We start from the raw sequence: 14,164 nt of genomic DNA, 5'->3' as shown, positions 1-14,164 counted from the left end.
AGTCCTTTTTACTTTAAATTGAACACTGCGAGTAAAATGAAACATCCAATCGACACACACTGGTCCAATATGCATACCGTCATTTACGTATAATCCGGCTACGAATGATAAATGAGATCCTTGGATTGTATCAGTCATATAATATTCTAATTGGATTCTAATTCTTCAAATATTCTAACAGGAATTGAATGTAAAATGCTGAACAAAACTCTCATTCACTCCATAGGAACGTCCATCGCTAAACATAAACAATGTTCACTTTGACTGTCAAAATTTTCCCATGGCTTTCTGTCAATTTACTCTAAGCGCTTCGACCTGTTCTCTTTCAAGGACCTTGATATTTCACCTCATGTGGCCACGCGGTAAGATGAAATTTTGGATGATGGTTCATAAAAACATTGGTCAAAGGATGCCATGTTTTTCTTGTGGTTTCTTGGATACTTCATAGCAACACCTTTACTAGTTTCCCTCAACATGTACATCTCTCTAAGCTGTTGGTCCCTTGAAGATTCTCCTTAGAGAGATTTCACTGTATACCGAATCTTGTTTAAAATGGTCTCTTCAGTTATTAGGCAAAATATTTGAAGTAATGAATTGTAGTAAGTTTGGAGATAGTTACGGTCGCCATGTAGTATACGGTACAACTGATCAACGCGTACCATCGCGGCATTACATGCATCGCGGCTGACATGTATCGAGGTAGAATAACACTTTGTTGGAAGCGGACTTTTCGACACTTGATCGTCCAGGCGATCATAGAAACCTTTAGGAGGTTTCCCTTACTGGAAACGTTGGAGTTTAGAGGCCTTACCTTGGGAAGGGGGAGATAACTAAACTCTTCAAATGAGAAGTCGATAGATGTTGGATGGGCATAGCCCTATTAGTCCTGACTTGCTATGGTCGGAATTGGTTTTATTTATACTCAAGATATGTTATGGGTTTCGTACATTTGGTTCCGGGTTGTATGTTGTAAAGTTATTGTTTTCACTCAGCTAGTTACTTTTGTCTTTTGTTGACAAGAACGATGGTTCTTGTCACTAGGTTCCTGTTTTGGGTTTAATGCATATACTGTTTCTGCTTTGGGTTATAATGTAAAAACTGTTCCTGCTTATGTTGTATGTTTCGTTTGGTTCTGATAAGTGTGCCACAATTGTTTTTATATGAACGGTGTGGCCTGAGCTCTTTCGGGTGTGTATGGTATGATCTGATTTGCTGGATGTGTTATAATGAATGTGTTTCAATAGTGTGGTTTGGCTTTCCTAAGTGTGTTACAATGAGTCTATAGCTGATAGTGTGTATTATAATAAGTTATGTATAGCAGATATAGTAAATGATTTTATCCAAAATTGGCATTTGATTGATCTAAGTTTAACGGAACATTTACAAGTCCGCTTAGCGCCACTTCTAAGCCGGTCAGTTCGTTTGGTGATGTATCTACGTTAATAACGCTTAAATACAAAGACTGTGTTACGGTTTCTAGATATGTTGTTACAAAATAACACGTACATACAAATTACTGCGCTTTTCCAAAAGGTGCTAAAATTCCGAACACACTCCTGGCGTTCTGTTGTTTGTGCGGTAATGCAGGCGAACGATTTCTGCATGACGCACCCTGCCGAGGCGCGCGCTCCAAACATGTTTGAATGCATTTTTGTCGCATTTGAGGTTAAATGATAAGTCTGGTTTTTTACTGCTGTTTGGACACACGTAAAATGAGGTGCCGAAAAAACGGTTACAACAAATCAAATCTCATTCAAGGATTCCCGTGGAGTGTTACTTTGAAGGAAGAATATTGAATATTGAAACCCGCATCGTTTCGAGAATAAAGACCACCAGCGTCCATTTTTTATTATTATCATTTCGGTAAGCAATTCTGGATCGCCTTTCTTGCTTTCGTGTGTGTGTGTGTGTTTTTTTTTTTGTTTGTTTTGTATTGTTGCCGTTGGTCAGCATGCGTCCCCAACCCAACCAGACGGCGACAATTGCTGTCAACCCATTTTAAACTCCCGCCAAAAGCAGTGTCGCCTTTAATCTTGATTGATGGCGGGCATCCGCAGGAAAAGCCAACGCGCATTAACGCTCGCCACACACCATCGCTGTTCATCGTTTACCCATTCATCGCATTGTATTGCAATAAACATACGTCCATCATGATGTTCATCCTCTGCCGGTCAATAAGTCCCACGACGGCGGGTCGGTTTCGCATCGGTAATCCCAACGCACCACGTGCAACGATGGCCACCCGGAGGGGGGGGGGAGACCAGAACAAAACCACTTAACAGGCATTCATTCAGTTTCACCTCATTTCTCTCCACCTCCCCCCTAGTGTTGCAACTATTTATTTACAACAATACTCCATCGTCAAACAGCACACCGGACGGACGGGTTGGCGCGAAGCGCAGCAGGACCTCTTCCCCTGTTACATACATATCTTTTCAAGCCAACCAACCACCCCCTGCCGGGCGGGCACCAAAAGGCATTGCCGTGGCACCGCCCAGGTTGTTACTGAATCGCTGAACGCTTTTAGCGCGCGTTAAACAATCTACCCGAGAACCCGACCAGGGTGGGAATCAAATTAAACCTCGCTTACAACACGCATACACGCGGTGTGCTCCACTTTTCAAACGCATCCAACCATCAAAAAGGGGGGGGGGCAAAACTACAAAAAGAAACACTCCCCTTCCCTTTTTCTTCTCCCAGAGTTTCCGCTTTTCGAGCGCGTGCACGCACACACAAAACGGTGGAAATGATGATGGAACGCCATTTGTTAAGACGATTATTTTCAATCAATTATTCGCAATAATACACAGTTGGGGGTCGTTCGTGGGGGGACGTAAGCAAGATGGTGTCACTGTCGTCACGCAAGAGCGTCAGAAAACACACACACACACATTGACCCGTTTTACAGAACCACTCCACCACCACTACCCCCCAAAGGCTTTATCAAATAACTATTTCCGTATAATTAAAGCTTCACAGTTGCACACCGTCGCAGGGTCACACATACACGCGCGCGCCCTCTTGCAAGCAGAAGAAGCAACATGGGCACAACCGTGAGGGCAAGGGGAAGGGAAGAAATGGCAGGAAATCCTTAAACGATGCCGCTTCCGCTTCCGGCCGCTTTTCCGGCGACCGCGAAAGATAAAGTGATTAGCGAATGGTTGCGCCGCACCGTACCGGAAGCGCACGGGGAAGCTCGCGCAAAAGGCAAATTAAATACATCCTCTACGTTTTCCACGCACCTCTCCTCGTTCCTCCCACTCCCCCCTTTCCAGGGAGCCCTCTACTCCTTCCCCCATTTCGCTTGCTCCGTTCCCGTGGCCAATTGCCGGTTGAAGCATTAGCGAAAGTGTGGCCCCTTTTTGCACCACACGGCAGGCGTACAGCTTTGCTGCTGCTGCTGGTACTGGTGCTGGCACGCGACATGACAGCAATTTTTAGAAGTGGGTTTTGCCACAACCCACCCACCACCTTCGCATTCCGAATTTCTCTTTTTCTCTGCCCCCTTTCACCCTCAGGGCGGAGTTGGAAAAAAACAAAAATAAAACACTTGCTCGACATCTGTGTGCTCTGTATGTGTATGTGTGTGTGTGTGTATATGGGGAGGTGGAGGGGGAAGTTAAGGTTTGCGATGGCAGTACCAGCACTTGGCGGCTAGCTCGTAGCAATTTTAAGCACACATAATTTCCTTTTCCCCAAAGCAAAGCGCTCTACTAAGCGATGGAAGGAGATTCGAAAAAACATGCGCACACACACACACAAAACACAACAACCAAAAACATACACACACACACTCACAAACAAGTCATACGCGAACGCTGGTAAGCCATGGGAAATACAACACCCCTTCCCATGCTCACCTATCACCTTCTTTCTCTACACCCTTTTGACTGAGCTTTGGGGATTAAGCTCGCGCAAAAGTCTCGAGGGCTTTCTGGTGTTTCCATTGGGTGTGTGGCGCAACGAAATGGTTCAATGTGTGTGTGTGTGTGTGTGTGATATCCCGACAAATGTCACCCTGCGCTCTTCTTCCACCTTTTTTTTCTTTTCTGTTGTTGTTGTGCGAATTATGATTCTCCCTACCACCCAGCCACACACACACACATACACAGTAACGCGTAATAACACACAGGAAGCGCAATGGTAGGGAGGAAGGGAGGGAGAGAGAGAAAGAAAGAGAGAGAAAGAGAGAGGTTTGGTTTTGTTTTAAATACTTCTCGAGCGATAAAATCGAGACACTCGAGGCAATTCGTACGCTTCCGATGGGTTTCGCGTGAATAAGACATACACACATACATACATACATACACACACATACACACACACATGAAAGGACCAAGTGGAGCGGCAGCAAACTTGTTAGCTTTAAGTGCATGCGAGAACCTGCTTGGATTTACATGGGTGACAAACTCTCCATTCCACTACTTAGAGCTGCTACTTGGAAAGAAAAGTTCATTGAAAAAGGCATTTGTTTCGGCAGTGTTGCACACATTACACATGAAACATTATACCCTTAAACGTTTCCCATTTTCAACATTTTGAGTGAAATTCGTATACAGAAGCATATAAAAAAAACCCAATAGAATGCTTCATCACAAGCGTTCGGGATTTTTGTTTTCAAATCGGCTTTGCCTTTAAAATAAATAAAACCATTCCAAAGTCGCTATTGCGTCTGTGGTCGGCAAATGTATATGACTTACCGCCAAAGATGCCGGTTGGTTGGATTACTGCTAATAGGATTTCAATGGGTGCGCCGTACCAGATGCACTGAGTATCAGTTGTACAATAGCTTAGAGGCTGATTGAGCTAAAAACATCAAACATTGAACCCACTTTGTTTATAACTAGACCATCTGCAACTTGTCATGTTAGCACAAATTTGTATGACTTGCTAAAACATTGCTGTTTCTCAAATCATACCTACTGTTAGGAGCCGAGCAAAGGTCGTAGCAAGGGTACCAACAAGCAGCGGACTTTTGGACAGAGTCTTTCACACATTGCCCACAAACCAGTCCTTCCTGCTAGCAGCTTCGGTTCCAAATGTTGGGAAGCTTATGCAGTCGGAAGGGGATGTTTAGCTAGGAAATTCAGGGCCTGCATCCTATTTAGGATGTTGGAAGTAATGGTGTTAACTTTAACCGTGCGGCCAGACGAGGTGAAATACACAGCGAAATGAACTATTTGACAACCGAAATATTTAACAGGTAAAGCTAAAGGGTTGGGGGAGATACAACATCCGTTTTCAAAAATCACTTAAAAAGAGTATCTTCTTAAGCGGAACATTCACAAATGGGAAGAAATGATGAACTGTTGACTGAAAATTAACAAAATACTTGAAATCGTTTTTTTTCTACTTTTTCTTTGATGAGAAAGGATATGATCTCCTATGTTTTATCAGACTTAGGTCCGATTTTCCATACTCAGAGGCTTACTTTCTCTATTATAGCTTCGACTGTCCGGAGTCATTTGCTTTTAGCTCGTATCTGTTTTTGTATGTAAGGTGTATTCGTTTCGTATTCGTTTTTTAATGGATTTAGTTGCGATTTTGTACGCGTTGTTTGTTTACATTGCACACTGGCTGGTTCGATTGGTACCAGAGCGCAGCCTTACTCGATTATCCGCTTGGACCGATTTTTGTTCGGCTCTCCAGAAAATGTTTAGTGTGAAGAGGAAGAATTTGGAAGGATAAACCAATGGTTACTTGGATTAGATGAAGCAAATTGTTGAAGGAAGAAATTTTTAATCACGCGAGTAACTGCGCAGCCACACGAGGCGAAATATACAGCAAAATGAATTATTTGAAAGACGAAATATCTGCCAAGATACAGTTAAAAAGTTGGGGGAGATACAAGATCCGCTTTCGAAATTCACTTAAAAAGAATACCTTCTAAAGCAGAATTGCCTAGCTGGAAGAAATGATGAATTGTTGACTGAAAATTAATATTGAAATACAGTGAACCCTCTCTTATTTGACACCTCTCCAATTTGAGAAACCTCTCTTATTTGAACATTTTTCACAGTCCCTTGATTTCCAGTACATTTTTGTCCCTCTAATTTGGAAAACCTCTGAAATCTGTATCCCTCTTATTTGAGTATGGTGTTGCCATGGTTATTGAAAGATGTATGCTCAAATTAGCGATTCTGTTCGCAGTTTCCTATAGCAACAGTTAAGGCTGCATACTAAATGTTCTGTCTCTTTCTTGTTTGTATGGACCTCTCATTCACTTTCAACCTCTGTAATTTGAAAACCCCTCTTATTCGACAGTCCCATCGCCTCTCAAATAAGAGAGGGTTCACTGTATTTGATATTGAAGTTATGCGTTACGATTTTGTACACGTTATTTCTTTAGATTACACACTGGCTGGTTGCTGTGATGGGTTATCTGACCGATATTTCACCTGTCAAATAGTTCATTCCGCTGTATATTTCCCCTCGTGTGGCTGCGCGGTAACACCTATCATCATATAGTAGATAGTCAACCGATTGATTCGGGTAACACATGTTATTGGAAATTATTATTCCATCCAGTGTATATATTTGGGCCGGTCTTGTGGTACAGTCGTCAACTCGTACGACTTAACAACATGCACGTCACGGGTTCAAGCCCCGAATGGATCATACTCCCATACGTAGGACTGACTATCTTAGTATGGAAATGAATAAGTCACTGAAAGCCAACCCTATTAGTGGTACAGACAGGCCTTGACCGACAAACGTTTGTTGTGCCAAAGAAGAAGAAATAGAAGAAGAAGTGTCTATATCATACCATAAGATCTTTTCTGCACCCTTCTGTACATACGCCCTTCTGTAGTATGTATACAATCAAATGCATCAAATGGAAATTATTCAAAATTCTTTCACAATTGTAAGAAATACGACGTAAGGATAACGACCAAAAAAGTTCATCTGTACCAATGAATGAGGTGGATAAATAGTTACATTAGTGAATCCTGTCATTGCTGACGATCCTTTTCAGAATGGAATTAATTAAATAAATGGTTTTAATTTAGTGTTCCCTCGACCGTTACGTTCCATTAAGAGAGCATCATAGTAATGTAAACATGTACTGTAAACATAGTGAAAAATGGCTATAACAAGATGGCAAACATGCGATGAAATGCAATGTGGGTAGTCATATTAAGAAGTAAAATCAATTAATGATTGCATTAAATACATCGTTGCATCGCGTACAAACAAACAAACGTTAACATTGAAAAATCAATCGCGCCAACTAACTACCTTTGAATCAGTAATTACTAATTAATAATTAATTAATAATTACACGATCAAACACACACACACACACACACACAGACTGCCATCCAAAACGCATCTATCCACGGAATGAAGATAGGAAGAGCTCAGAGTACATAAATAAAACATATAAAACCAAACAACAAAATACCCACACTGATAGACTAATTAATTACTTTATCGCAAATTTTGTAACACTCCTCGCGCAAACACCAACCACCACCCACGGTCACAGCTTCATCATTCCCCACCGGCCACGCAAACACCGAAGCGAGATCAATTAATTGATTCAGTTTAATTCAATATGATTTTCCGTCCGACCAAACACATACACACACACACACGGAAAGATGGATTATGTGTTTGTGTGCGTGGGCTCCGAACCTCAAAATACTTCATTATTTTGATTGATTTATTGATAAGCGCTCGCGCTGCCCAATTAGTCGTCGGTTGGTGGACCAGGTGCAACCGATTCCCACGGCCCCTCGTGGGCTGCTACAATTCGACCGGTCACTTTGGTAGTGCATGGCATACACACACACACACACGTACACACACATGGTACGAGTGGCCGACAAACACTAGCCTGACAAACCATGCCCGGGAAAACGTTCCGGCCAATAGAGTAATCGAATTTGATAATTACCAATTAAAGATTATTAAGTTTCCCCAAGCACACACACACACACACACACACGCACGGTTCGATGCCTGCCCGGAGGTGTGTGTGTGTGTTAATTTTTACTATTAACTCAATTTACATCCGTCCGGATTAGTTGTAGAGCTTGTTTGTTGTAAACACGACGGTAACACGGGTTACAAAACTTCCTATCATGGGTGCGTCTGAGTCCCTCCCCCTTCCTCCCCCCCTGCCTTTGATTGGACGCCCTTCTTTCTGCCCTAACGCGGGAGATAGGAGCCGGCTTAATTCGCTGCGTAATCAACTGGTAAAAGCGGTCACCATCGCCAACACGAAACTAATCCCATTCGAATCCAACAGGACCACAGTACGGCTTGTTGTGTTTTTTTTTTCCCTTTATCAGTCAACACACACACACAGCACACCTAGCACCAAACACCCGGACCTGACCGAGACCTGACCCGGAACCCGGACTCCGATTTCGCACACCCCCCGAAACCACGTGACTACTAAAACTGTTCTTTCTCCATTGCTCCCTTCCCAATCCCTCGCACTGTTCTCCTTTTCCCCCCGTTGTGTCATTATGTTCGATTGCTTTTCTAGATGTGCAACAAATTAAATTACCACCAAACGGGACCGCCATCGGCATCCACATGCGGGCGGCCCAGACCTGCCCGAGCGGCTCGCCGGAAAACCGTCCCCCCCTGCATACGCCACACTCCCACCATCACTCCCACCACGGTCAGCACGGGCAGCAGCATCAGCAGCAGCAGCAGCAGCAGCATCAGCAGCAACAACAACAACAACAGCAACAACAACATCAAGATAGTTTAACACAATTAAAATCCCAAAATCTCAAGAACAGCGGCTGCCCCCCGCAGCTGCCCCATGCCGCGATGAGCGAAATGCGGGTCTGATTGCATACCGATTGCGGTGATTTGGTTTGAGACGGTGACGGTGACGGTGGTGGCAGATAGGGGCAGTGTGGCCAACTACAAGCAGCCCCTGTTCCCTTCCCTCACCTCTTTTCTCCCTCCACCCGGTAAAGTGGACCGAATCGATCAAAATGGATCGTCTTCGCAAGATGTTGGCGTCCCAACTGGCACATGTTAATGTTGGGTGCTCTAAAGCTCGCTCGCCACCGCGCCAAACATGTCACGGGCGAAGGGATTAACATAATTCAGTGCTTTGTAGTGGGGGGGGGAGGAGGGGTGTGCAGATGGCATACTGATGTCGGCGCGTCAATCAATCAGCATTAGGCGTTAGCGAGCGCGAGCGTTTCTTTGGACGCTATTCAATCAACCGACGGGATAATCGATTTCCTAGAAAAACCTCCCATGATTACTTGCTCTAATTGAGTTTTGTTTCGGTAGCGGTTGGTGTGCCCATTGATGTGTGTGTGTGTGTGTGTGTGTTAAACTCTTTTCTTAAGTGTGTTGATACTTCGCGTACGTTTGCAAATACGCCATACCGGTTTGCTGGAATGGGAAAACTATTTCTCAACAAACGTTTCACCGCGCAAACAAGCATAACACAACCTCGCCAGTGAAAACAACCTTTCCCCTTTGGAAACTTTGTATTAACTTTGCCCATTTTCCAGCGCGCTCGATCGGATCGAATTCGAATCGAGTTTTGGTGAGCTCAATTAAACTTGTTTCGCACGTCCTTCTGCGGGGAGAGGGAGAAGGTGGGCAGATAAGAAGCAATTTAAGCTTAACAAACACACACCCACACATACACTTGAACGGTTAACAAGTGCCAATGGAATGGTTCACCATATTAGTTAATGCTACATTACGAGTTGCGACAAAGAGTTTCATGTTTTTTCTGTTCAAATGATGCTTGAAAACTATTCGCTTCTGCAAACCACACGGTGGAAAGTGTGTGGGTGAGCTGCAAAAAAACCTTTAAAAAAAACAACAATTAACGTGCAATTGCAAACATCAATGCGCAAAACCGAACCAATGTAGCAATAGCATTAAACACCGAACATATCTGATGGAGGGTATCGAATAGCATCACACGTCCATTTGAGCACCTTGTAAAGTGGCTGCTGTAAATACGGATAAAAAGTTCCCGTTTAGTTACACTTTGTTTTGCCTTCCAGCACACACACACACACTACAAACTGTTGTTATTTTTCCATGCTGTGTGTTAAAATGCATCCAACGATCTAACTTCCGCTCTAACTTCCATCTGTTGTCGTCCTTTGACAATGTTTGAAAGTGCCGTAACAAAACACGTGCAAAATCACATGCAATCAGAATCGAACCGCGCAACTCGTGGTTGTACGCAGAAGGGAACAGCGCTTTTGAAAATTGAGAGAGAGAGAGAGAGAGAGAGAGAGAGAGAGAGAGAGAGAGAGAGAGAGTGGAAAAAAGCGTTGCAAAAACTGCCCGGCTCTATATGGGTTGCAACATTGTAAAGCTGGGTGTAAAATGTTGTAACGAACAAAGACAAACAAACAAAAAACCAACTGTACATTGTAACGCTTTAGGGTAGCAGTTCAATTACCATTCATCCACAAAACCGCCCGGCACCGCCAGATGGGGCAGCACACAGAGAAGAGGAAACCAAGTGGACAACCTCCGCTCAGCACTGAACCGCATTCAATAAGCGCGTTGATAATTGATTGATTGATAGGATTAGGATAATATTAATAACAAAACAAAAAAAAGCAAACACACAGAAATATACGTTCCAATCATTACGCAAACACGTTCAAGGGATGAATGTTTAGCTTCACTGTTCCTCGTTTATGTAGCGGTGCGTGCGAGTGTCGTGTTTTCGTGAGCTTGCATTGGAGTGAGCCGTGGCGCGGTAAGTTCTGTCCTTTGGGCGGACAGTTGATCATCTGTAAAAATAAGAAACCACTGTAATGACCCCGTTCAGCACGCACCAGTGACAATGTTCAGTGTTACTTCCAGTGACGTTTTACACATACACACACACACACATAATTATCGCGGAGGAGAGTGGGGACATTGTATTAAACGCGCACGCACGACCTCGTACTCTGCAAGCTACCGTCTAGACATGGGAGTATAAGACTTTTAAGGAAACACACACAAACACACACTAATAGATATCGATCGATGAGTTCAGATGACAGATAGGATATTTAAAAAAAAAACACTAAGATAAGACCGTGCACCCACAACCATTTAGAAAGAAAAAAATCGTTTAACATAAAGGCACGAATGCAACCCGTTTGCGCAGCATTTACGCATCGTGTGCTAGAGTGGATGAACCTGAGGAGAAGAGGGTTGAGTGAATGGTGATTTTGTAAAATACGATTGTAATTAGGTATGTAATACACGAGAAACGATACCAGAAAGTCAAGATTCGAATAAACAGATATAAAGAGAAAATTTGTCGTTGAAGAGGCTTACCGATGATGTGCCCATCCGAAGGGAAAAGGTCTTGTTTCTTTTTTTTTTGGGGGGGAATTGTTCAACGGTACCTCGCGATGTAACGAATTGAGCTTGGTTCCAATTCAAATTGCATCATAGTGTGCAGCGCTTTCAACGGCATGGCGGGTGCGCTTCCCGAAACATCACCACTGTTTGGTAGGGGTTAGTTGGTTTTTTTAATCACAGCACACATTGCCAACACGGTACTGGCGGCCTTGCCGAAGCACACGCTCATTACGAAGGAAGCTGTTAGCTGGTACGGATCGCTTTACTTTGTCTCCGTTCGTGCACTTCATAGTGCAACTCCTTCCCGGAACCTGGCCAGCAACGAAGAGGAGCACCGTCAGCATTCTGCCCTGTCCGAGCATTTGGTGCACCATTTTTTGCACACTTTCGAAGCGAGCATGAATCCGGTAATTGAAGACTTGGATGTAAGTATTGCCACTGCCCCCCCTGAACGGGTTTCCCCCATAATTGACCTCTCGATTTTCGCTCCACCCCGATTCCGCCAGGCCCATCTGCCCGATCAGCATCAAACGTCGGGCATGTTTTCGTTTCCGAGCGACGCGCTTGCCAGCATGACGACGACGGTGCCGGCGGCAAGCGCACCCTACCGGCAGACGGCGAAAGCACCGAACGATGCGGGCGGCGCACCGATGCGGCGGGGTCGCTCCCGGGGCGGCCGCTCCCAGTCGCGCGGCCGTCGCATGGCAATGAAGCCAGCCCAGGAGCAGCAGCAGCACGAACAGCCGTCGAGCCCGTCGCCGGCGCGCCGAGGACGCAGGAGCCGCTCCCGGTCGGCCGCTGCGCCGCACAAGCCCTCCCGCAGCCAGTCGAGGCGCCGGAGCCGCAGCCGGGCCCGCTCTCGGTCCCGGTCCCGCACCGCCCGCAAGCGGTCGCAGAGCGGTGCCCGTCGTACCAGCCGCTCCCGCCGTCGCTAGGTGTCGCTGGATGGAAGAATTCGCAACAACGACAACAACGGTGTTTCGGTCGTTTCGGGTGTGTGTGAGTGCTTGGATCGCGAATCTTTTTTTTTTTTCGCTTTTGGTTGTTGTTAGCATCCACAAGCTTCGGCGGTGGGCTAAATTGAAACCACTGTGCTTTACGCGCTGCAAACTGTATCTGGCAAAATTTTCAATCACTGTACAAATACACCCATTGGATATATTTTGGATAAAAGTTTAAAAAGGCCTTGCCGTGTCCTTCATTTATTTTCTCCCACCGGCAGCACATGCAAAACGTTCGTAAACAAGGGAACCTTTGCCTCTTGGTGCGCTTGTGTGGTGGAGCAGCCAAAAAGTGCAGACGCAAAACAAAAAAGAACCAAGCGAAGCGTGTTTCACATTGTTCACATTTTAATACCTCGAATAATGCACCGCATCTTTGACCGGAAGCGCTGGTGGTGGTGGCGATGTGGGCGTTTGCATGCCTGCGTGTGCGCCAGGAACGTTCGCGCTTTTGGGGTGCAGATTTGCATAACGAGAAACGAACGCGAGCAGAAGGAAGAAAGCGAGAGCAAAAAGCAACCTCTCCTGTCCAGCCCGAGGGAAAATCCGGAACTTCCCGCGGCCTACGTAGATTGGGTGCACTTTTCTCTTACGCTCTTGCTTTCTGTCTCTCTCTCTCTCTCTCACACACACACACTCTTTTTGCTGCCCTCCTGCCTTCGAGGCCCTCCTGCCGGCAAATGTTTGGTATCGCTACGGTAGTAGTTGTAGTAGTAATCCATGAATAAAACATTCGCCCGTTTGAAGCTTGCCAGCCGTCTGCCCCACCACCTGCATCGCTTTGAGTGAGAGTGATATGATAAAATCATGTACAACGACTGGTACTGTACTGTCGGTTGGAGTGGCGGAGGAGTGGGCGAACGCGAAACAGGAAGGTTCAGAGGGGATATGATTCCGTTTCAGGCTGATGCTCATTCGCTTCGAAAATGGTGTGGACCACACGACCAACGCCGTTGATGATGATAATCTTCAGGAGGAGTGGAAAGGGGAGGGGAGGGTTGCTGTGGAATGGTGCACAAGTGAGGGAGGGAGAGGAAGGCCCGCTTGCAAAACAAAACAAAAACCCAGTGGTAGCCAACATCATCATCCCGGGGATCGCTTTTTGCCTTTAAGTATTCCGTTTCGCATGCAAGTGTTGCTGGCGTTAGGAGGGACGGAGGTGGGGGTTTAGGAGGCAGCCATATCCATCCAGCTTCTCGGGGCGTTTGTGTGTGTGTGTGTGTGTGTGTGTGTGTGCTACTTCACTTTGAAGGATCCAGGGGCCTAATCCCCAACGAAAGAAGGGACAGCAGTGGGCGAAGATCATTGCAGAAGTGGCGCTGTGGGGTGGTGGAGGGAATGAGCTTAAATTATCATGAACCTAGGCCTCACCTCGCAAGCGCCCCAACGTTCCTGAAGCCACCTGCTGCCCTCCGTCGCCGCCACCGGCCGACGATGCAAAATAATGAGTTCCGGTTCCCGGATAACGGATCGAAAACGCGTGCAAGGGGGGTGGTGGTAGAGGCTGGGGCTGGGGCACGATGCAATACAGCAGCCATTCGGAGCGGCTGGTCGAAGAAATTATTTTCCCGAAACCTCTTCTCACCCTGGAAAAGAAACGGAGCGCCGCACATTCATGGCTTGCTTGATGTATTCTGCTGCTCCGCGCACACTTTGCTCTCCATTAGCTTCGCCCCCCCCCCCCCCACCCTCACCCCCCGGGGTAGATGATTGCACGCGACCTTCCGGTGATGCTGGTGGTGGATCTGGCAGGGCTGGGAGGAGAGTAACATTCCACCGCACATTCGTATTGTGCTGGCATTTTTTCCCCCCTCGCGTTACTCTAAGAGGCGGAAAAGCAAAACAGAAGA

The 14,164-nt window shown here is 45.8% G+C and overlaps 2 protein-coding genes across 14 annotated transcripts in view; both read left to right on the top strand.

The window, feature by feature from the left end:
• Positions 1-10,259, top strand: part of LOC121587827 (neuroligin-3) — an 81,994-nt gene extending 71,735 nt beyond the window's left edge. For all 13 annotated transcript variants that reach the window (XM_041905015.1, XM_041905011.1, XM_041905012.1 and 10 more), the window contains one exon: positions 8,498-10,259. In XM_041905015.1, coding sequence (XP_041760949.1) covers positions 8,498-8,811 — 314 coding nt within the window. In that variant the 3' untranslated portion in view covers positions 8,812-10,259. The remainder of the gene's footprint in view (positions 1-8,497) is intronic.
• A 1,219-nt stretch (positions 10,260-11,478) lies between these two features.
• LOC121590614 (serine/arginine repetitive matrix protein 2-like) lies at positions 11,479-12,498 on the top strand. The gene is made up of 2 exons (XM_041910426.1): positions 11,479-11,738; positions 11,820-12,498. The coding sequence occupies exons 1-2, from the start codon at positions 11,712-11,714 to the stop codon at positions 12,246-12,248; spliced, it is 456 nt and encodes a 151-aa protein (XP_041766360.1). The 5' UTR covers positions 11,479-11,711; the 3' UTR covers positions 12,249-12,498.
• The last annotated feature ends 1,666 nt before the right edge of the window (positions 12,499-14,164 follow it).

This window comes from Anopheles merus, chromosome 2R (assembly GCF_017562075.2).
Source record: "Anopheles merus strain MAF chromosome 2R, AmerM5.1, whole genome shotgun sequence".
Lineage (NCBI taxonomy): Eukaryota > Metazoa > Arthropoda > Insecta > Diptera > Culicidae > Anopheles > Anopheles merus.
This window is presented reverse-complemented; position numbering and strand designations above follow the sequence as displayed.